The following is a 24,640-nucleotide window of genomic DNA, read 5'->3' as shown; positions in this document are numbered from 1 at the left end:
CATTTTTCAAAATCAAGTAATTGGACATTTTTGAGTATGAACAGTATGTAATGTAATGTAGGGATATGTTAACAGCAAAGCTAAATGCAATCACTTTGAGTTGAAAGATTTATTACTTTTTTAAAAAAATGTTACCATTTCTGGTATAAAATTGAGTGGCAGTGCTCACCTGAAACAGATAACATGTGATAAGCCCATGTTTTCGCTAGTAGAAAAAGTCAGTGCAGAGTAGTTACTAATGATAATCCAAAAAGCATTGGGAAAGGAGAATTGTATGTGTGGAGAGAAATTCAAGTTGACAGTAAAAATATTGACAGTTAACCAATTTCTGTTCAGTCATACCCTAATAAAAAAACAGATTGAAATGTTTTGCATGAGTTGCAGTTCATTAAGTAAATGTGATGCTTTGTTTTCAGGCTGTTTCAATAGTGAAAGAGGTGAAGTGGTGAAATAGCAATATCAATGAACATGTTTCTCAGTTTGCTAACTCAAGTCAAAGTGAAAAAAAAAATATTAAAAAGATATTTTGAGACTTGGTTACTCTGTCCTTCCCTTGCCCCCAGACAGAAAGCAGAATTCTTTTGCTGAATCTGAGTTTTGAGTTTATGACTGTGGATAAAATACGTTGCCGCTGAAAATTAATTATAAAAAGAAATGCCACTAACACATTTAAAATAATTATGAGATGGATCATAATGCTGCTTTGTTTATTATTTTAATTGACAAAATCTATGTTAACATTTGCTGATCATCAGCATTTTCTTCTAGCTGATATTTTTAATTATACTTTATATATTTTAATTCAATTTATGGTTTGAGACTGCAAAGCTGATTTGTTTGGCAGGGTTTTTTTGAGGATTTTTTTTTTTTTTCAACCGTAATTCCTATCTGAAAAATAAATATAAGAACCAACCATATTTTCTGGGAAGACATTCTCTGGAAATTGCTGGTCTTACTAAATGAGACAGTATATCAAGTATAGCTTTTAATTCAGGTCATTACTTTGACTAACATTGCTGTTTTAAAATAAGATCCAAGTAAAAGATCATTGTAATGAATAGTCATGAATCAGAAACAGAATTAATGGTACCATTTAAAATAGATATCCTGATAACATGACTGACATTAGGGGGGAAGAAAACCCTGCATTCTGAACATTGCCAATTTAGATTTAACAAATTAGCTAAGTAGCTTGCATTTGTAGTATTTCACACCTTAAAATCTTAATATGCATTGCTAAATATATTTCGTCACTGTTTGCTAATTAATGTTCTGTGGAAGTACAGCTGCTAATTTTTTGTGGTTGACATGGCTCATTTTAAAGTGATAACAGTCGCATCTGTAGTAGTGTTACAATTCAGTTGATAAATTATGGTTATACATTTTTACATGTACTATTTTGTAAAAGCATTTGAAAAATCTGTATTTGCTAACAAAATGCACCCAGTAATATTTTAAAAGAACAGAAACACACCACCACTCTCTCAGTGATGTTAATGACTCAGTGAGTCTTTCATGTGTTAAGTTTTAAATATTGCAGGACAGGAATGTCTTTTTCTGTAATATCACAAAGTCTCTTCAGGAGTAATTCTTGGTAATTAGTAAAGACTGATACATTATGTTAGTAAAATAATTGGACTGGAACAATATTGTGAGGCAGTGCAGGGAAAAATACTTCTCTGAGGAGAATAAATATTATCAGGATATATTTTGTGGAGATAAGTGAAGAAAAAAGTATTCATAAATAACATGTGTTGTGTAAGATACATTTTTTTTTCTAATATTTTGAAAGGAACACAGCAGGATAAGCAGTCAAGGAGGTTCCTGGAGTCAATTGATGAGAACTTCCTCCTCCAGGTAACGGAGGAGCCAACAAGGAGAGGTGCTCTGCTGTACCTCATACTCACCAACAAGAAAGGGCTTGTTGGTGATGTGAAGATCAAAGGCAGACTTGACTACAGTGACTATGAGATGATGGAGTTCAGGATCCTGAGTGGAAGGAACAGGGCAAAAAGCAAGCTCACAGCTCTGAGCTTCAGGAGAACAGACTTTGGCTCTGGGGAGATCTGCTTGGAAGACTCTCATGGCATAAAGCCCTGGAGGGAAGAGAGGCCCAAGAAAGCTGGTTAATATACAAGGATCACTTTCTCCAAGCTCAAGAGAGGTCCATCCCAACAAATAGGAAGTCAGGCAAAAAAGCCAGGAGGCCTACATGGATGAACAAGATGCACCTGGTCAAACTCAAACACAAAAAAGAAGCACACAGAGAGTGGAAACAAGAATGAGTAACTTGGAAGGAATACAGAGGCATTGTCTGAGCATCCAGTTAGGAAAGCTGAAGTCCAAATGGAATTGAATCTAGTCAGGGATGTCAAAGACAACAAGATAGGTAACAAAAGGAAGACTAAGGAAAATGTGGGTCCATTGCTGAGACAGGGGACCTGGTTAAACAGTGGTGGAAAAGGCTGAGGTACTGAATGCCTCCTTTGCCTCAGTCTTTACTAGCAGGACCAGCCTTCAGGAATCCCAGGTCCCAGCAACTGGGGGAAAGGCTGGAGCAAGTAAAGTGTACCCTAGGTGGAAGAGGATCAGGTCAGGGAATACTTAAGCAAACTGGGCATGCATATGTCCATGGGTTCTGATGGGATGCATCCATGAGTGCTCAGGGAGCTGGCTGATATCATAACTGATCAATCATGGTAACTTGGAGAAGTGACTGAAGACTGGAGAAAAACAAATGTCACTTCTCAAGTGAGAGCCAGGGAATGCTACACCAGTCAGCCTGACTTGGGAAGGCGATGGAGCAGCTAATACTGGAAACAAGGACAAGACAGACAGGAAAATCATATCCTGAGTAGTCAGCTTGGCCTCACCAAGGGGAAGTCATTCTTGAACAGCTTGATGAATTTCTATGATGAAATGACTGGCCAGGTGGATGAGGGGAGAGCATTGTATATTGTTTACATCAGCTTCATTAAGGCCTTTGACACTGCCTCTCATAAGATCCTCGTAAAGAAGCTGTTGATGTATGGGCTGGCTGAGCAGGCAGTAAGGTAGATTGAAAGCCAGGTGAATGGCCAGGCTCAGAGTGTGGTGATCAGTGGCACAAAGTCTAGTTGGAGGCCAGAAATTAGTGGTCTACCCCAGGGGTTAATACTGCATCCAGTGTTGTTCAACATCCTCATTAATGATCTGGATGATGGGTCAGAGTGTACCCCCATCAAGCTTGCCGATGACACCAAACTGGGAGGAGTGGCTGATGCACCAGAGGATTGTGCTGCCACCCAGAGGGACCTCAACAGGCTGGAGAAATAGCCTGACAGGAGTGTCATGAAGTTCTACAAAGTCAAATGCAACATCCTGCCCCTGGGGAGGGGAATAACCTCATGCACCTATACATGGTGGGGAATGACCAGCTGGGAAGCAGCTTGGCAGAGAAGGACCTGGGATGGCCAGTGGACACCAAGTTGGATGTTCTGATGGGGAGAAATGCTCAAATTTGGAGTTTTCACAAAGGTTTTATAAGTCTTTGCTCGCTCTCTGCATCTGCTTTTCTCAGCCAGGGCCTTGAAGCATTATTCATAATTACCCAGTGGCTTTACCCCTTCCGTTGTATAATTTCTGTGATAAGAAACTGGTTTTGGTGCTAACACTAATTTGTACCATTTTTATACCTCACAGCACCACATTTGGAGGCCACCTAACTTGTCTTGACACTTTCTGGATTTTTTCAGTGTGGGATCTAGTGCAGCCATCTATTTTCTATTTGTACATTGTATACTCACAGATAATAGATTTTGTTTGAGAAGAAAATGCCATGAATCACTGTGTTGGGTTTACATTATCTGGTCAAATGTGAGATCGGATACTGATAGTATCTGGTCAACTGTTAATTTATGGGGGTTTCTGTAGTATTCTACCATGGCTGCTTGGAATATAGCAAATGCTGACTAGATGCAAACAATTGTTTTCTGGATAAACTTTTGTAGGAACTTACTACTATTATATTTGTTGTAGAAGCGTTATGATCTATTAGGCTGAACTGTGTGTCATCTTAGTGTTTTACTTCTGGAAATCTAAAGTTGAGAGAAAGCCCAGTCATAAAACATATTTACTATGAAAGAACTGATAGGGATCAGATGCATGTTTTCCTGTCTGATTGTAGACTCAACTCTTATTTGTGATGTGAAGTGTGTGTTCATTGAGTACTACATATTAACATTTACTTATTACTGCTTATTCTTTTTTTCTTTAAGTAGAATTACAGAAAAATATTATTGAGAGGAAAAATAAGAATGTAATACTGCTTTAAGAATCAAAGGCCTTGATACTAAAATTTGTATTGAAATAACCTTGGAACCAAAATCTGTCAGAAGAAACTAATCCGTGTGTTTGAGGGGAAGCAGTTGGCAATTAAGTTAAAAATACTTTGTCAAATCAGGTTATACTGTTAGAAGTAGGAAGGCAATTCAGAATTCCTATTTTGAAAGCTCTGTCATAGCCAAGTTTGGTCATCTATCAAGCATTTTTTTCTGTCCTCTTTGTAGGATAAGGTAATTTGAAATTGTTGACTGGAATTTAGTCAATGTCAGTAGAGTTTTAGAAAACAAGTGTGCTGTTCTCTAGATCCTGTCACAAGTTGATAAGCTTATTTATAAACAAGTAGTTCATGATCACTGTGTTTTCTTTTAGTATCATGCCTATTTATCAAAGCTGTTAGAAGTTTCCCCATTTTGCCAGTTCTTAATATCTTTCAATGATTGGTAGTTGAATTTTAAAGAAGTTTCATTTCAGTCAAGATAATCAAACAGTCCCTGTTCTCTTTCACTCATTAAAGCATTCAATTTGCTGTAGATGTCACCTGAACAAGATTTGCCCAATTTCTAAACTTTTCTATTGGGACCTATGAAACAGCAAAATTTGAATTTTCCTTTTTATTTTCTGAGTGATTTTCAACTGCAAAGTAACCTTTATTTTAGTAGTACTAAGCTCTTTTTTTTTTTTTTTTTTTTTTTTTTTTGTGAAATAAGTGATACTGTAAGGTAAGCTTTATGCCTGTCCCAGAAACCTCAAGCTTTTATAGGTGGTGATTCATTAGATTTGTTATGAGTAGGCAATAAATAATTGCCCATAAATCATAGTCACAACTTGCAGGCAAGTTAGATTGAGTTTCAGTAGATGAGATTCAGTTCTAGGTGGGATTTGTACATAGCAGTTGGCACTTAAATAGAAATTTATTTCTGTTGAATAGTGTATAAGAAATCTGCATTTCTATTTCTATTTAAAAAGGTGCTGAGAATTTTTTTGAGGGGAGCAGTGAGGTGCTTTATTTAGAGTGACCACTTTATGTCTGATTTTAGATTTTAAAATGCTGCTTTCTTGAATTCTTGTGTTAAGGTCATATGAAGTGACTGCTGCGTATGTTCTCATTGTGTGGAATGGAGGGTACTATGATTGTTTGGCAATTGACCAACCGTACCTCGGTTTTATCTGTTTGATAGTCTGTTACTTAGGGATTTATGCAAAAAGAGAAGCCATGCAAGAGCATGCGTGGCACCATAATAGAGACTTACCACAGATGTATCTGCATGAAACAGTAAAGTTTGGAAATTATCTTTTCTCGGACTCGTAGAAGTAGTTTAATCTGTTTTGCCAGTCCTGGGATCAAGATATCAATATGTACAACTTGAAATTATGCCTTAGGGAGAAAGTATTTCATAGGGAACTGGGAACTATTAGCTCAAGCTTAGGTATGATGAGGGTCTTAAGTATCTGCTGTGGTGAAGGTTATAGATATTTTATCACATAATTATTAGTTGGATGCATGCGTTACATTTGAGGTTCAGCAAGGAGAAGTGCCTGGTCCTGCACTTGGGTCACAACAACCCTCCACAGCGCTACAGGCTTGGGGAAGGGTGGCTGGAAAGCTGCCTGGGGGAAAGGACCTGGGGGTACTGGTCAACAGCCAGCTGGACATGATCCAGCAGCGTGCCCAGGTGGCCAAGGAGGCCAACAGCATCCTGGCTTGTATCAGAAACAGTGTGGCCAGCAGGACTAGGGCAATGATTGTCCCCCTGTACTGGGCACTGGTGAGGCTGCGCCTTGAATCCTGGGTTCAGTTTTGGGCCCTTCACTTCAAAAGGGCCATAGAGGTGCTGGAGCACATCCAGAGAAGGGCAACAGAGCTGGTGAAGGGTCTGGAGCACAAGTCCTATGAGCAGCAGCTGAGGGAACTGGGGTTGTTTAGCCTGGAGAAAAGGAGGCTGACGGGGGACCTTATTTACTCTCTATGACTGTCTGGGAGGAGGTTGTAGGCAGGTGGAAGTATGTCTCTTCTCCCAGATAACTAGCGACAGGACAAGAGGAAATGGCCTGAAGTTGCACCGGGGAGGTTTAGATTGGATATTAGGAAAAATTTCTTCCCTGAAAGGATGGTCAAGCATTGAGACAGGCTGCCCAGGCAAGTGGTGTTTTAAACACCGTCCCTGGAGGTGTTTAAAAAACACATAGGGTGCAGCACTTAGGGACATGGTGTTGTGATGGACTTGGCAGTCCTGGGTTAATAGTTGGACTTGATGATCTTAAAGGTCTTTTCAAAGCTAAATGATTCTATGGTTCTAAATGACTTGCATGATTATATAAAGAATTGATTCTGTATAGCTGCTTAATTGTTTTAATGTGAAAAATGTATACAAATGATGCACATTAGCTTGAAGTTATTAGTTGATATTTCCATATGGTTTTCCATGCAAAATCCTACTAATGGCTAACACATGTAGATGCAGCAAATTGTGTCTGCCTCTTATATAAAGCAGGTAAAACTTAAAATAGCTTTGTTAAGTTCTACGTTGCATTTACTCTACTGTGTATTAAAATATTGGGGTTTTTAATAAATTTAAATCTGATTTTTTCTTTGTGAATGCTTAATATTTCTTTTTTCTGCTCTACTAGATGCTTGTGACTACTCCAGAGAAATGGGATGTAGTGACAAGAAAAAGCGTCGGTGATGTAGCCCTCTCTCAGCTGGTAAAACTCTTGGTTCTTGATGAAGTTCATCTGTTGCACGAAGACAGAGGACCAGTACTTGAAAGTATAGTAGCACGTACTTTACGACAGGTAAGAGGCAAAAAAAAATGTTCAAAAGAATTTTATATTGGTCAAGAATAGATAGATGTCAGTGTAAAAGGAGCAATGCTTAGGCAGCTTGCAATTTATTTCATAGCTATTCTGTACTAAGAATGAAGAAAAATTTTTGACTTCTACCTTCTCTTCTGTATTAAATCAGCTACAAATTCCATGATCTATTACAGAGCTATTTCTTTACGATTTATTTACTTGATTTACCTACTGTACAAGTAAAAGCAAAATTAAATGTATTTAAACAAATAATAATCAGGTTAATTTTTTAACATAAACAAAATTGAAAATATTTTCTTACCAGAAATGCTGATTTTTAATAAGCAGTTTTCCTAGATTTTTTTCTTTTTAAGTAAGAGTAGTGTCTTAAATCTAGATAAAACTTTCAGTACTGCTAGAAAAATACTACGTAATTTGTACTTTAGCATAATTGGTCCTTTGTGTTTTTTTCCTCATGCTTTAGTGGTAGTTCCTAAATATCAAGATTTGAAACGGCAGAAGGAGAAAAGGATAAATTTGTGGGGTTTTTTTCTTAAATCTTGTACTAAAGAAGGATTCACAGTTAGGTGATAAAAAAGATTGGTCTCAATGGTGAGATGTGTGTTTACCAGAAAAATAAAATGTAGAATTTAGGGATGAATAAAAAGGATTAAATTAGGATAAATAATGGTAAGGAGAGGATAGAGTGCAATTTTTTTTTTTGGTCATGCAGAGCAAAAGTATGTCAATACAAATAATCTGTAACAAGTTAAAAATAAACACAATTGCTATTGTTATGGCTTTATTTGTAGCATGTTAAATGTTTAAAGCCTTTTAGCTTTCAAGATGCTTTTTGCTTGGTAAGACTACAATAACCTTGTTAAGGTGCTCTGAATCATCTGAATCCAGCTCCTCTAAGAACAGAACAAAATGCATGTCTGCTGTAATCCAGTACAGAAAATGTAAAGTTCCTGTGTAAAGTACAACATAAGTAATAATTGCTTAGAAGCTAAACTTGGAAAGATATTTTTATTTTTATTTTTTATGGAGAGTAGGGCTTTGTGAAGTTTAGACTACCTGGTTCAAAGGCACCATTGTGGTTTAACCCCAGCTGGCAACCAGGCACCACACAGCCACTTGCTGACTTCCCTCCACTACCCAGAGGGCTGGGGAAGAGAATCGGAAAGGAATGTAAAACTCGAGGGTTGGTATAAGAACAATTTAGTAATTCAAACAGAATAAAAATGAAATAATAATAAAACCAACAATAATAATAATAAATAACATCAACAGTTATAATGGAAAGGTAGGGGAAAGGATAAAATCCAGAGGGAAAGGGAGAAAGGAAAACAAGTGATGCACAGTACAACTGCTCACCACCCACTGACCGATGCCCAGCCAGTCCCCAAGCAACAATCCCCAGGCCCCAGCTAACCTCCCCCCTCCCAAGTTTACATACAAAGCATGATGTCCCATAGTATTTAATACATCTTGGCTGGTTCAGGTCAGCTGTCCTGGCTGTGTCCCCTCCGAATTCCCCATGCCCCTCCAGCCCTCTCACTGGCAGGGCCTGAGAAACCAAAAAATCCTTGGCTTAGTGTAAAGACTACCCAGCAACAACTAAAAACATCAGTGTGCTGTCAACATTGTTCTCACATCAGAGCAAAACACAGCACTGTACTACCTACTAAGAAGAAAGTTAACTCCACCCCAGCCGAAACCAGGACAGGCTCTGAAGCTTAACCTGCTTGATACAGTGTTTTTTTTTCTTAAATGGTTTTGATAACCTTGTTTTCCTTAGGTGTCCTTAAAGTAAAGCATCTCAGCTTTTAGCAGTGGCCATGATGGTCATTGTCTTCATGTCAGATTGCAAGACTCATTCATTTTCTAATGCAAAGTTTTGTGAGACTTCTAAGGTAGGCATCAGCTGTCCAAAATAGATGTCTAGAGCCATTGTGTCTGTCCTGCGTTATTCAGCTTGGCATCCTTGTTTCATTTGGACACAAATCTTCCATAGATCCTTTCCTTTTTGTGTCTGTCAAGCCTGTGCAGGTAACTTCAGGAATATAAAATCTGAGGCAATTATGTCTTGGGTACTGGCTCCTACATTTAGTGCATTTACTGTAATAAATCAGTATCTTACTTCAACACTTATTTAAAAAATAGCTTTCTAGAGTGCTTTAATCTTATAGAATTTCAAGGTTCGTTTTACCTACCAAGTTGGAGTTTAATTCATCCAGAATTGAAGCTACTAATTTGTAACCCTTCTGAAGTGAAACAGCTGAGAAGAAAAACAAAACACAAATCTTGAAATTAACTACCTCACCACCTTTCTGAAGACCCGTATTTATTCTAAGTTGTTAAGAAAGAGACCACTCTAAATCTTTACAAGCAGGTTGTTGAAGAAAGGGAAAAACTGCATTTTAAAAGTACACTAAAACCCCCACAGTTAAACAGAAGACAAAAGTACTTGTAGAAATATTTAGAGTTATGCAGTAGAAAACAATTCCAGACAAAAATATTTTGAATTGCAAGCGTCCCAGAGAGCTTGCGGACAAAGAAACAGGAGATGTTTTGTACAGCTGTTTTACCTTTATAATATGGAAACAATAATAAGAGGGTTAGTTTTAAAATTTAAAAAAGAAATTTTATACTGCAGCATCTGAGCCCACCTGGATAGCTCTCTGAAGTATGCAGTATACATCCATAACTAATTATGAAATTATTGAAACTTGTATGTTATCTCTTTTAGTCACCCAATAGATTTCTGATTTCAGAAGTATTTCACTGGAGTTTACTGAATATAGTATTACAGATGTTTTAAGCATAAAAAATCACATCTAATAATGTTTTAATTATATTTTGCAAAGGAAAAAATATTTGGTTAAAGTTCTTTGGTTCTGTGCTCTGCTTATAGTTCTGTTTTACGCATTTTGATAAAAATTCATAAATGTCTCTGGAGCAGGAACTAAACGCAGGATATTCAGCCTATCCCTGGACAATGTGCTGGTTTCGATGGTTCTGCATGAAACATCAAGCTCCTCTCCAGCCCTTCTGAAAGTAGTTCTAGAACATATTTTTCATTTATATTTATAAAAACATCATATTCATGCAGTATTCATGCAAACAAGAATAATTGTTCCATTTTTAAAAAACAAAAAAAACCTCCATTGACAACATCAGTCTAAAATATCCTTATGCCAATTACACCACTGCAGTAATTGCTGAAATGACCTATTTGTATACCGGTTTAAGATGTCAGAAATTGTTTTTCCTCTTTCAGAGTGGAGGGATTCAGAAAGTGATTAGACAACTAATTCAAACAAAAATCCATTGCAGATTAATAGTCACTAGATTAGACTAGGGGCTGTAGTAGCCAGGAGTTATGCTGGCAACTATCATTGACATTTTCCCAGTTTCTGTACTGTCCCTTTTGCCCACTGTGGGAGACAGTGTATTGAAGTAGTTGGATTTTTGGTCTGACCTGGAACAGTCATTTCTTAGATCACTTCTAGGGCAGAACTGTGATAAATGCCTTTGAATACTACTTCAGCCTTTTCAATAAATCACTAATAGCTACTCTAATAATTCTGTGTACCTATAATATACCTATTATACCTGTGTACCTATATAATAATTCTGTGTACCATCTGGATCATACTTCTCTAGCTTGTATGAGACTCTATTATGAGACAATGTCACAACTTCTGTGCAGGTCAGGATGTGTCGTGTAATGCCTTTTACATATTGCAGGGCTTGTTATCCTGTTTTATCAAAAAAGTCTATCTCCTGTTTTGTTGGAGCGTGTGAGGGTTTTTCTTAGATGGTGGATAATAGAAAAACAAATGTTTGGGGGTTTGAATTTTTTTTGGTCTTAAGAATTTAGTGTTCAACTAGCTGCTTGGGCCTACAACTGTGGCAGAAAAGAATGGCTTGAGATCCATTTTCATATGCTGTACAAATACATCCTGAAAACAAGAATATCCTGATGCATTACCAGGTCTGTCCTAGTTTGTACCTCAAAATACTTGAACTGTTGTTGTACTTTCCCCCCTCCCCCCCAGATGAACACTGAGTCACACCACTTACTGTAAGACTTTAACATGTTCATTTTAACTTATGGCATTTTTTAGAATCAGGGCGTTTTTTAAACCTGGAAGGAGCATATATATTGAAATTGCTGACAGTTGTACTAATAGCAGAAAGAACAGCATATTCATGCATGGTTGCACTTTTTAAATTCTAGAGAATGTTTCTGCAAGTGACTAAATTGATTTTGCTAAACATTTTGGTGGAAAAATTGCTTTGAGCTCTGTTACATACTGTAGGTATAACATCAAACAACTTCTTTGAATCCAATTTATATAGCTTTGATGTTTAAAGTTTGTCTAGAGCATAATGCAGATGTAGAACTGAAATGCTTAAACTTTTTAATCAAACTTTCCACACTTCTGTAATAGCTACTAAGCTTATTAGCTTGAAAGAAAAAAATTGTCTGCTTTTAAAGGACACTGAATTATTTTGTCATAATTATTCAGAGATTTTTATGACTTCTGTGCTGCTTACAGGTATTTTTTCACAAAAAGCATATTGTATTACACTGAAGTGATACGTGAGTTTTGATATCTTCTCTCAACTATGTGAATGATAAAGAAAGACCATAGTAAAAGATTTCTCAGATTTTGAGGAACTGAAGTTCCCATCTTAGACACACAAATATTGTTCTCATCAGTCTTACTCTTCAAATTTAAATTTCAATTGCTTCATGTTTTTGTATTAGATAAACAGAGTTGCTAGATAAATAATGGGCAGGACAATACAGCAGGATAAGCAATCAGAGAGATTTGTGGAGTGCACTGATGAAAGAACTTCCTCCTCCAGGCAGCAGAGGAGCCAAGGAGAGGTGCTTTGCTCTACCTCATAGTCACCAGCAAGGGAGGGAGGGGCTCATTGGGGCTGTGAACGTCTAAGGCAGCCTTGGCTGCAGTGACCATGAGATGGTGGAGTTGTTCTCCTTCCCCTGGAAGTTGTCACATTTCCTTTCTGAGCTTTCTTCACTCAAAAAAGAAAAATCAAGGCTGATAGATAATGACCTAAAACCAGCTGATCAGATCTATATATCTTGTGTCTAATGATAGCCCACTGTAGTTCCTATATATGTCTGTTGAGGTTAGAATGGCATTGGGCATTTCATTTCTCATCTTGAGTGACTGCTTTTAGTCTTTTGTCTCTTTGATATTCCTTATATAGGCTAATCAAGTTTCTCAGCATCTTCTGTTACAGGATAAACCAAACAAGCTTACTGAAGCCTTATACAATAATTTTTTTGTCTCTAATTATAGTGTTGTAGGACTTTTTTCACTGATGTTTGTGATTGTATTTTTAAAACATCAGCAAAACTGGGTATAAAACTTTTGTGTTAGTTTGGTTGCGGCACAGGCAGAGGTAGAGTGTTTTCCTCCTATTACTCAGTTCTGTCCTTTTTATATCCCTAAGAATTGCATGTACTTAACTTGCTCAGACATCATATTCAGACCTTGCATTCAGATGCTTGTTCATGAAGTCCTCAGACAAACCTCTTTATAGTCGCTGCAGGATTCACTTGTTGCTATGAGAATGTTTCCTGAGAATAGTCTTGTCTTGCAGCTGTGGCCTGTTTTAGAATAAGCTAAATTAAAAGACGTTTAGTTTGAATGGGACCATCAACCTAGATTTACCTGTGTGGCTGACACACACATCAGTTGTATTAATTCTGCCAATCACCTGCTCTTGTCACCAGTTATTTTTTTATTTACTGCATATCATGGATAAAATTATTGAATAGAGTTAGGCTTAGAAAGCAGTTAGGGGCGTCCCCTTTTAATTGCTGTTTTTCAATTATATATTCTTTTTAGAATCTGTCAGTTTGTCAGCTTGTGATAAATTTAACACATGTTTTCTTGTTATTCTGTGATGCTATTTTTAAACAGTGTGTTGTGCAGCCTTAAGTCGAATACATGAGTCTAGACCTAGCTTGTTATCTTTTCTGGCAACCTTGTAGCTGTGTAAAAATTACTTTTTTAAAACAAAATACTTCTTTAAAGCAAAACCTAACCTCCATTTGTTCAGAAAATGTTACATGTCAGATATTTAAATTAATCTTCAGCTTTTCTATTACTTTCAATGGAAGTGATGTCAGGAAGTCATTCTGCCTGTCATTTTTTATTATTGATTTGTGAACGTTTTTCCATTTTTGTGATATATCCATGGAGTTTAAAAGGTTATAGTGATTGTCACGTGTTTTATGTTCTTTCATAATATGGTAAAGCTGTTAAACTGTGTATTTTTTCTTTCTTAGTTTGGGAGCAAAACAGTAAGCATAGCATGAAAAGGCATTCTGTCATTCAAGAAAAACAGGCATGGCATTGTGCAGGTCTTAGAAATCTCTTAATAGGTACATTCAAAATGTCATTTCTTAAGGCAAAGTATTGCATACTTAGTATTTAGCTGAGGGAAAATCATATGGCTTCTAATAGTGCTTTCTGCATGGTTACATTTTTTCAGTACCTATGGATTTTTAAATATGTTCTAAATGGAGGACTGAGATCACAGTATTTTCAGGGTTCACTGGAAGCATAGTAGAACTCATTTATAAAATTACTTAACTAGATGGTTGCCTAGTAACAAATGCATTCTGTGCACAGTGTTTGGGTTGTAGATAACGTCCGATGTAGAATCTTCAAAACAGTATTAGTAATTCCATTTTCACTATGTACTTTTGATTTTGCAGTTTTACTCAGTTTTCCATTTTTGTTCCTAAAGATAAGAAATTACCACCTATGTGGATTTATTGACAACTTCTTGATTCTTCATTAGACAGTTAACAAGATATCAATAAAAAGTAAACACTGGTGAAACATTCTAACAAACTTAGTCATTTTGAAACATGTTTAATTCTTTTTTTTTTAATGTTCTAAGGATTCCTACTTTTTTTTTTTCCTTTCTTCTCCTTTTTTTTGAACAATGGGAAAAACACGTATCTTGTGAGAAACTGAAACTTATAGCCATTCTGTGGGTAGGCTGGTATCTAACTAAAACTAATGTGAATCCTCTCATATGCAGTACTTCCCTGTTCAACAGTGGTATGAATGAACTTGGGAACCCAAGTTACAAATTCATCTTCTTGCACGTCTAGACTGAAAAACAAGAAATGCTTGTGTGTCATTTTCTGTGTATCTTGTCTTTAGTGTACATCTGAAGGGCATACAGGCTGACTGTAGAGGGTGTACTGAAGTAATCCTGGGTCATCTGAATATCAGATTAATTTCTAACAGTGGACAATTCTTCAAAGATCAGGATATGTAAACTTGTCTGCTCTACTTAATTCTGTGCTCAAGTTGAACAATCAGGGATGTGCATTCCAGCTTGGTTGTAATTCATTCTGTGAATGTGATATTTTAATATATGGAGATGGAACCAACTGCGAAGATCACAAAAGTTCAGGAAGAATTTTAGAAGTCAGACAAAAGAGTATCTCTGTGCATACTCTGTTTGCTCTCAAGTGATGGCTGTAATGTAATGAGATGATACGCAAATCTTAAAACCTATTAGGAAGAAAATGATCCTGCTGTGATCAGTTTACAATCCAGAGAGGCACTTCCAATTCCTGATCCTTTATCATTTACAGTGTAATTGCAGATGATGCTTGAGTGTGGAAATCAGTACTGGATAGCTGTATACGTAGAATTTCATGGTGTGATAATTGTGTTCTGCAAACGTGTATGGTGAATGTGCTGTCAATTCTCCACTTGCCGTCATTAATGCTTCTGAATTAGATATTCTAATTAGATATGTCAATTAAATATAGTTATGGCAATTTTATTTCTTAACTTCCAGTGTAACACCAGCATCAATAAAATATAGCAAAGCTTTCAGAGAACATGATGTGCAAACACTGTGACAGTTCAATTTTCCAAAGGTCTTATAAGTTCTAAATGATACTTATATTTTTACTGAGATAAGGACACATATGAAGATCAAAATGTTTGAGATTGTATGCCAGTAGTGAAGGAAATGCACTTGGCTGCTTACCACCAGCCAGTGATAGGGAATGTAAACATAAAATTTGTCATCAAAAATGCCTTTTCAGTAATTTTTACTGCAATTTCAGGAAAAGATTATATGTTCATAGTGTCTTATATATGAAAGCATGATCTTTAATTGGGACTTCTAGGACCAAATAAGTTATCCAGCACACAAAAAGTATTAATGTTTGAATGTACTCTATTTACAAAGGGTACACACAAATCTGCGCTTTCAAGATTTACTTTTCCTTAGAAGCATCTGAGAGCAAGACATACTAATCTTGCTCTTCAAGGGAAAGTCAGAAAAGTAGTTGAAAAATATATGCAGAGAACTCTGTTATAAAAATGTGTTAGAATACTAAAAGCTATTATGAAAAATTACACTCTATAGTGCTTGGATAGATTAATAATAAATAAATGAAACTGAACTATAATCACAAAGAAAATATGAAAATAAATAGTGTGTTCTGATTGCATATTCAGGTAATTTTGTTTTTCTGACTTTGAAGTTTAGTGCAGTTTTAGTCACTGCTCTTTGGATATTGCTGTGTATAATTAAAAGAATAAACAAAACTCATTCTGTATATGTATGTGATGTGCAGACACACAGGGTTTTAGTTTACAGTTTAAATTTGATAGGAGCATAAAATATTTGGGAGAATTGTTACATTTTGTCTGATGTGGTAAATTTACCTGGTTTTGTTTCTTGATTATTTTCACACACACACACACATATATATATTATTGATATTTTGTGTTGCTAAGTCAATATAAAAGTAGGTGCAAAAACCCAAATATTTTTTGTTTTAATTACTTTGAAAGAAGTTAAAGAAATTGATGGAATGACTTAGTCTTAATAGTCTTTATTTAATTATAAATAACAAAATGTTACTATAGAGCAAATGACATTATTGCCTGATTTCTTATAGCACTCTGACTTGATTTTTGTCCAAGTAATTTGTAAATTTTATATTTACAAGTTGAAAAGTTATGTAGGTGCTACATACATATGCAGAAATATATGTAAAGTATAATATAAAATATGCAAAAATATATTTTGTTTTAAAATATGCTGTGCACATTATTAATTTTAATTACTTGCTTGTGTTAACTCTCCGCTGCAGTTTTTATGCAGAGTTGTAATTCAGGGGTTTCAATCAGCTCCGTAACTGTAGGGCTAACTGCCAGATCAATGAAGTGGCTTCTTTTTACAGAGGTTTTGAAAGTGGCAGGTCTCGGTAAATTGTAACTGTTCTTTAGGCATCGTTTATATTTTGAAAGAAAACTCTGAACAAACAGCTTACAGTTAATTGCTATAAAAACATATACTTCCATGGTTACTAAGCACAGTTCTTGGTAATTGTTTAAATACTTGAAATGCTTTCCTACCTTCAGGTGGAACTGAGCACATTTTCAAACTAGTGCTTTCAGGCTCTTAGAAGATTTGAAAAAAAAATGTTACTGAATTTAGCAAAATCAATAATATCCTCCAGATTGGAGCTGTTACCCTTTCAGATATTGTGCTTATTGTGAACAAAGTACAGGAGAAATATATCAGCAAGTGGTTACTGTTCTTAGAGATTCAAGGCTTTTTTAAAAAAAAAAGTGTATAAACATTAAGGAAATTAAACTTCTGTTTTGGCTGCTGGTACCCAGGCGCTGGCAGCGGTGGCTGCAGGTGGTGCCTCAGGGAAAAAAAGGGTAAAAATACTGTGCAGGTGTTGAGGGAGAGATAGGAGTGAGGAAAGAAGTGTGAGAAACAACCTCACAGACATCAGGGTCAGTGCAGAAGGAGGCAGTGCACCAGGGGACTGAGCCAAAACCAAAACAAAAAACCCCAAAGAAATGAAAAGGAAAACCACCCACTCACCCTCCTTGGGGGTGGGGGTGGGGAAACACCAAAAAACCTAAACCAACCAAAAAAAAACCTCAGACACCTCAAAACAATGTAGTTGAGGTTGACTGTATCCCTTGCATCATCACATAATCCAGCTATAAAAAGATGTGTAAGGAATGATAATGCTTCTTTGTACTCTTAAAGGTAAATGCTGCTTTCGTTCCCTTTAGCTGGAAGACTTTTGACAATTAAATCCCTCCTTTATCCCAGTCATCTCAAAATCTGCATTTACATATAAGAATTTGTCATACATGGGCTTCCCTTTGCAAAGCTGCTCTTTGTGTAAGCGTAAAAGGGTCGGTAGGTTTTCTGTGTCATTTGGTAGGTTACATCCTTAGTTTAAGCATCCAAATTTTTGCCATGGGACATGTCCATTACGAGGCAAAGTATTGGTTTGCTTTGCTTGATGTCTGTACGGTTGTGGTGGGTGGCTTCTTTTGGAATTTGGTTTATTATTTTGGTGTGCTTGCTATTCACCAGCTCTGTATTAATGGTGTGGTGTATTTTATCTTCCTTAAGAATGCTTCCCATACACTTTTTAATGCTCTTTTGAAAACTTCTGTCTGCTTTAATTACATGGTACTTCCTTTCACTTTAACTCAAGCACCTGAATGATTTAAACATCTGTCTTCCAAGTGAAACCTCATATTGTTTTAAATAGGACTTAGCCAGGTTGACGTTACCAGCCTTACTTTTCATGAGACATTCACGAATTTAAGGCAAGTTGAGAACCTTGTATATGGCTTCAGTTATAGTGTCTAAAAAGACTTTTGATGAAAATTACTGTGAACTTTGCTTCTAAGTAATTATGCTAGTAAGAAAGTTGTGAGCCAGCCTACATGGCTCTCAGTATTCCAAAAGGAAATAGGAAAATTCTTGCATACTTGCCTTATTCAAGTCTTTTGGCTGGTTTCATTCTTTTTGACAATTCCCTGGAAATACATATAATATGCAGGCTTTTGTGGAACAGATTATTTTTTTGCAAAACACCTTTTTTTGCCCTTCATCGAATGGGAAGGCATATAATGCAAACATTTGGGCAAATAAAAATAAAAAAAAAAAAAAAGAAAAAAATGTCTCTATTACAGAGAACCAGAGTAGATTGTCTAAGAGAGCTGTGGAAATAGTTAAGCAAAAGCCAAGACTGAGGAATGACATGAATTACGTTCTTCTTTCTTTTCAGAATTGTGGTGTGATTTGGACTAAGGAAGAAATGATACCAAACTGGCTGTCCTAGTTTTGCCTATAAATGGGCATAATATAATGGACTATCCATTCTTAACAAAGCTGGTTTTACTGCTATTGTTCCTCCATGTCAGTTAATGACAAGTAACCGTTCAGAGAGCAAAGATACAACAGAATAGGAAGATGAATAAGCAAGACTTGATGGCATTGCAGTGTGCTCTCGTTTCTTCAATACGGGATAATCACTAACTCACATCTTTTGTTCACCTTTTGTATAAAGTATTAACTGCTTCTTTCACATTACTGTTTTCTGAGGGATATTTTAAAACTCTGTTTTTGATTTCTTGGCTTGTAACGTTTGGATCACATACAGGTTTCTGTTTTTAAATAGGTTGAATCTACACAAAGTATGATTAGGATTTTGGGCCTTTCAGCTACATTACCCAATTATCTTGATGTTGCTGCATTTTTACACGTCAATCCCTACATTGGACTCTTCTACTTCGATGGCCGTTTCCGACCTGTACCACTGGGGCAAACCTTTATAGGAATTAAGACAACCAATAAGGTAAAGTGCCATGAATGCCAAGGAAAGGGTTGCTTTTGGTTTGATCATGCTTCACGTATCTGTGTGTAGGGGGTACGGGCTTATTATGCTACAGGTGTTTCATGAAGCATATTTTCTTCTGTATAAAGATATACATAATTGAAAGGTACCTTAAGAATCATATTTTCTAACTTTATAATACTTGTAAATAGACTTTGTTGCAGTTGCATGCAATGGTATCTAGCTTTGCACTGCCTCTGCTTTGCTACTAAGTTTTGCTTGATGGAGAAATAATCATCCTCAATTGCAGAGTCACTGTAGCAGCTGATTATTCTCTTTCTCATTTCAGTTTTCCATTTGCTAGAAGCAGTGGTACTTCTTGTTTAGCTGAAAAGATGTTATAAGAAAATATTAATATATGAAATCTGGAGATAGATATGTGTATATATATTAATATGATGTGCATTAATACTAGTTGGATATAAGTTATTGATTAAAATAGTGTCATGCTCAACTATTAACTATTGTATGTGCACATTTGACAGAAAACACATTAAAGTAGTCCTTAAATAAGCTTCTTTACTCCTAGTGCTCTTGCTCTTTTTGGGAAGCATTAAGGCTATGGTAAAGTATAATATTCTCATTAAAAATCATAAGTGCAGTGCCACTTGCACATCTAAATTATAATTCTTCTTTAAATACAGGAATTAATACAAACACTTTTCCGTAAGATTTTCAATGCATCTCACTAGCTGGTAATTACAGTTTAAATAGCTTATTCTGCTATGATTTAATTTAATAGAAATCAAAACATTTTAAATCAAAACTTAATTTCATAGCTTAATTGATAATAGCTTTTTTCTCTTGTAAAAATGGACATTGCCTTTCTTACTAGGTTATTTAAGTAGTTTCATTCCATCTCCAGTGCAGGAAAAAAACTTATTTTGCATCTGTAGAGAGCCATTTCAAGTCTATACACGTAAGAATAGTTTACCATATGGTGCTTACCATGATTTGCATATTTTAACCTTCATTAATTGTTTCAAGTGCCTTTACTGTTATCTGCTGTTCCTTTTCTTTAATCTTTTCCTGATACTTGATTTGAATATGTAGTTTGTTTCCACTGTATGGTAAGAAAAAAGGAAAGACTCCATTTCTTCCTACTCACTTTAGAATGCATTTGTGATTTAAAAATCAAAGAAATACACAAATAATCCTATACAATTTGAAATTATTTTAAAAAACAGTAAGTTTCCTAAAAAAACATGAGGATATGAGGAAATAATAGGAGGTAGTAGTTATTCTGAAATGTGAGTACCTGGCACACCATTTTGATAATACCACAGCCAGGAGTTTTTCTTGTTGCTTTTCAGAAGAATGTTGTTAGAGATTTCATAGACTAAAATATATTTTGCAATCAAGATAATACACTTCATAGCAAATGAAAGTAAAAGTATTAAGCCTCTTTGAAAAAGGATTCTATTCAGGATATTACTAATACTAAAGCTGCCAAATTATTGCCAATATCAACGTCCTTCTGGTCTATATGACAGGAGGAAAGCAATGTAAAAACCCACAGAATCAAAAGCAGTTCTTGCAGAACATGAGCAAATGCTATCAATGCTATGTCTATATCCACAGTGGTGAGTTGCAAGGAGATAGAAGGCTGTTAGTTACTTAAGGTAGACACTTTGCCACAGCTTCCTGACATCCTTCATCTAAAAAAAATTCCCAGAAAATTGGAGCTGATTAGGGATTTGCATAATCACATGCAAACCGTGGGCAAGCTTTCAAAGGCAAGGACAGTGTGGTGTATTTAGAGCTTTCATGGCTAACCTCTATGCTTAATAAAAACTCTGTACATTGAAACTCTTAGAGCATATGGGACCAAGTCTAATGTTTGGCGGCCTCAGTTGGAGGTCTGTTAATGTTGGATATTTTTCTTTATGTGTGCTTATGTTTTGCTTTTTATGTATAGGTGCAAAGACTGCATAAAGTTATGTTTGTTTGCATGTATGTATGTATATATGTCCATATGTGTACCTATGCACTGCTCATGTATGTTTCTCCTTAATGATTTTCACTTATTATTTGAAAAAAATAGTTAGTTAAAATGCCCACCTCCCATTTTCAGAATAATTAGACTGGCTATTTGTCTCTTGCATGTATGTCCATATTGTCTCATCTTTTTATTATAATACTGGTATGATTCCAAATATGAATCTTCTTCTTCTCCCCCTAAAGCTATTTTAAAGCTGTGATTTTCAATTTTCAGCTACTCTAGATAACTCTTAACTACTGAATTTCCATTTTTTTGAATTTTTACATGCTTTTTGTCAAAAAAAAATGTGGTCAGAAAACATGAATGCGCAAATGAAGAATGAAGTGATTGTTCGGATTTTGAACTTCATTTAATGATTTTGATTTGTCAGAACCTTAATGCTGAGGTTCATTCAATTAGATGCATGCTATTTATATTGTGATGCATTAAAGAAATAGAAAAAAAAAGATCTTTAAGGTAGCTTGAAGAATACTTTTTATTTCAACTGAACTCTTTAGTTTGGAACCTTACTGAAACATTATATTTATCCATAATGGGAAACTCTGTATATCATATTCCTGCTGTTCCCCATGCATGACCCAACTATGAAAAAAATTTCTGTTCTTTATGGCAACAAAGCTGACAATCATTAATTTTGTGGAGATACATATATATATATATGCAATGTAAAAACTTATTGTTATATTACCAAATGGAAAGACTTAGTGAGGTAAAATGGTGCATTAAATGGATAGTTCATCAGTACTGTAGAAGTAAGATTTCTTAATATGAAACAGATAAATCAAAGAACAGAACTGGGTTACGTCTCTTTGATCGTTAAAAAAAATAATAAAAACTTTTAAAATTTGACAAAGCCACATAATAAATTTTCTGTCCACTGCCCTTAGTCATACTTTCTCCTTATTTTCATGTTCTGTTTGTGAATTTAAGAATATCAAAATGATATTGTTAGGAATGGGAGTCATTCCTAATATTGTAAATTCAATTGCATAATCACATTTTTGTTTCATGGATCACTGTAAATTGCTTGATATCTATTAGAAAATACATAAATATAAAAGTGCTTTTAATATGAAGTATGATGTTTGTTTTTCAGGTACAGCAGCTGAATCATATGGATGAAGTATGTTATGAAAATGTGCTGAAGCAAATCATGTCTGGACACCAGGTATTTATTTTTTGCTTTTGTTTACATTCAGAACACACATAAAGAAAGCAGTTTTGATCATCAAAACAATGTATTAAGAAATTATTTTTTTTTAATTGTTTTGAGATACATCACTTCAGAGGTCACTTCTAATCTTGAAAACACTTTATGGAAACAGCATGCAAGAAAATCTAAACAGGCTAAATAACGTTAGCTTCTAGCTAAGGTGAAAATTCCTGGTACTTTATTTATCCCTCAAAGTAATTAATGTATATTTATGTCACTTTTTTTAAAAATGGCAAGGCAAAGTAGGTCAGTGCTTTAGAGACTTTATGCTAAGGTACATTTCATGATTAAAAAAAGAAAAAATACAGCACTTAGTTATTATTCTTAGCCTTTCCCAGATCTTTCATGTTCTAGTGTCTCATGTTATAGGTGAGTGATGAGAATTACAGAGTGTTCAAGACATGGTGCACAAGGGCTCAGCATCTGTCATTTAAAATATCCTGGGGTTTGTGGTTTTTTCTGTTTAAAGGAAGTAATCCTTCATTGTGCTTTACAGTAGAGGTTTCTGCAGTGAATTTTCAAGTCTGATATTCCCCTCCACTAAGATCATGGGTTTAACTCATGTGCCTGAGTAGTTTCTCATTCTGTTGTTGTTATGTTCCTGAAGCACCCACACACAATGTCTCATTTTTGTTACAAATTTGCACATGCAGCAGTAGTTGTAGCAGATAGGGCACCTGTTGGGAGCAGGAACAAATGCTAGTGCATTATAATCCTCGAAGAGGCATTTCACTAAATAACCTATATAAAAAAGAAGGAAACTCACCCACACAGTCACACTGAGAATTGCACGTTTTCCCTTTTTCACATAAATACAGGTTGTGATGTTTCTGAAAGATGAACAGTTGGTTTATGACTTGCAGGGGAGGGGAAGATACTTCACTAACAGCTTTTTAGTCTTCCTGCTTCCCCTGCTTTAACACCATTCTTACACTTACCTTCTCTTGTATCAGCTACTTGTTGTTACATTCAGAAAACTTTCTTGAAGATAACATGTGGAAATTCTGACATTTTCCTGAGTGAAGACTGTTAACAAAATTTATTGGCAGTACCAAGGGAACTGTAGTTTATTTTCTCCTCGTTGTCAATTATGCACATACCCTACCAAATTTGTAACATTGAGCTATGTTTAGTTTCTTATCTTTCATTTCTTGTTACAGTTTCATATTTTCACTTGCAGTGGATAAACCTACAAGTAGCAGTTTCTTTAAATTGGCATGTCTAAATAAGTAACGTCTTCAATTCTTGTCAGAAGTTGCATGCTGTCCCAGCATATTTATTGCTGCTTTCTTCCCCTCTCTTTTCTTCACACCGAGGAAAAAAACTGTCTACAAACATATATAATACTATTTGGAAAAAATCAAGTACAGTAAGTTGCCTAATTCTAGCAGATATTTTTGTAGCTTTCCTTGAGAACAGTTTTAGTTCCTGTACTAGCAGCTGAATGCATGAGTGTTCTGATTTAAGGCATGAGCTACAGCTGAAAGAGGTCAAGTGCAGAACTGTAGTCTACTTAATGTTACATTTTCAGCAGCAGACACTGTTGCTGATCTCAATTTCTGAAAACTGTATTTCAAACCAACAACCAAATGAGGAGCATATTTCAGACAAAGCAGAAGTGTTGTTTCATTTGCTATATAAATATTGATTTGATTTCAAAACACTTCAGTTAATTTGATTCAATTGATTGTAATTGTTAAGAATTTTCTTTGCTTGAAAAGGTTTGTTCTGCTATGTTGCAGAACTGTCTTAAATACATGTCTAAATACCAACCAGTTACACTGGACTTCCTTTCAGAGTATTTAAAACATATGAGTCTTCATACTTATGAAACAAAAATTCATATCCTGAAATGAGTGATATACAAACACTGGTATACAGTCTTTGACAATGCAGAATCAAGCATATCAGCTCATTGTATAATACAGTTAATTATAGTATGTAGTATTGTGAGACATTAAAAATTAGGGATTTTTCCTTTTAATGAGTATGCTATGACAAATGATCTCTCTAATCATTAAACCAACTGCAGATGTTAAAAAAGGGCAAAAATTTAAAAAGTTCACATAGATACATCTACATTGAAATGCCTGGCCCATAGTGGAAGATGAAGATTACGAGCTAATATGATGAGCATTACACTAGGATGGGTTTCTTTCATGTCTTTTCATAATTTTGAGAATATCCTTTGATCTTCTAAAGTTTAGTAGCTTCCTCTAATTTTCTTAGTTTTTAGAAATCCATTACCTTGTGTCCATGTCCACCGTAGTCTGTTACCATCAAGCTCTGTTAACCTTTCTTAGCTTGTGTTATCCTTGAAACTTGTGTTCAATTACATTCTGTGTGTGCAGAGTTTGTTTGCTTTTTAACAAAGCTGTGGTTATTTTTAAATATACTTCTTAGAAAAATGTATTTGCATCCCGATACTTTAGAAGAAATTTCCACTGCAGTTGTATATCTGTATGGAATACAGGACATGGTTGGAATTTTGTAGCTATTCAGGCAGTAATGTGTGACAGACACAGATCTAATTAGCAGTCCTCCATAGAGCCAAAAC

General features: G+C 35.5%; 1 protein-coding gene across 2 annotated transcripts in view; it reads left to right on the top strand.

Annotated features, from left to right (window-relative positions):
- Positions 1 to 24,640, top strand: part of ASCC3 (activating signal cointegrator 1 complex subunit 3) — a 281,127-nt gene that overhangs the window by 104,876 nt on the left and 151,611 nt on the right. For both annotated transcript variants that reach the window (XM_037390923.1, XM_037390924.1), the window contains exons 11-13: positions 6,952 to 7,116; positions 18,653 to 18,829; positions 21,967 to 22,038. In XM_037390923.1, coding sequence (XP_037246820.1) covers positions 6,952 to 7,116; positions 18,653 to 18,829; positions 21,967 to 22,038 — 414 coding nt within the window. The remainder of the gene's footprint in view (positions 1 to 6,951; positions 7,117 to 18,652; positions 18,830 to 21,966; positions 22,039 to 24,640) is intronic.

The sequence above is a fragment of the Falco rusticolus genome, chromosome 6 (assembly GCF_015220075.1).
Source record: "Falco rusticolus isolate bFalRus1 chromosome 6, bFalRus1.pri, whole genome shotgun sequence".
Classification (NCBI taxonomy): domain Eukaryota; kingdom Metazoa; phylum Chordata; class Aves; order Falconiformes; family Falconidae; genus Falco; species Falco rusticolus.
Note: the sequence above shows the minus strand (reverse complement) of the source record. Positions and strands in the feature narration are given on the sequence as shown.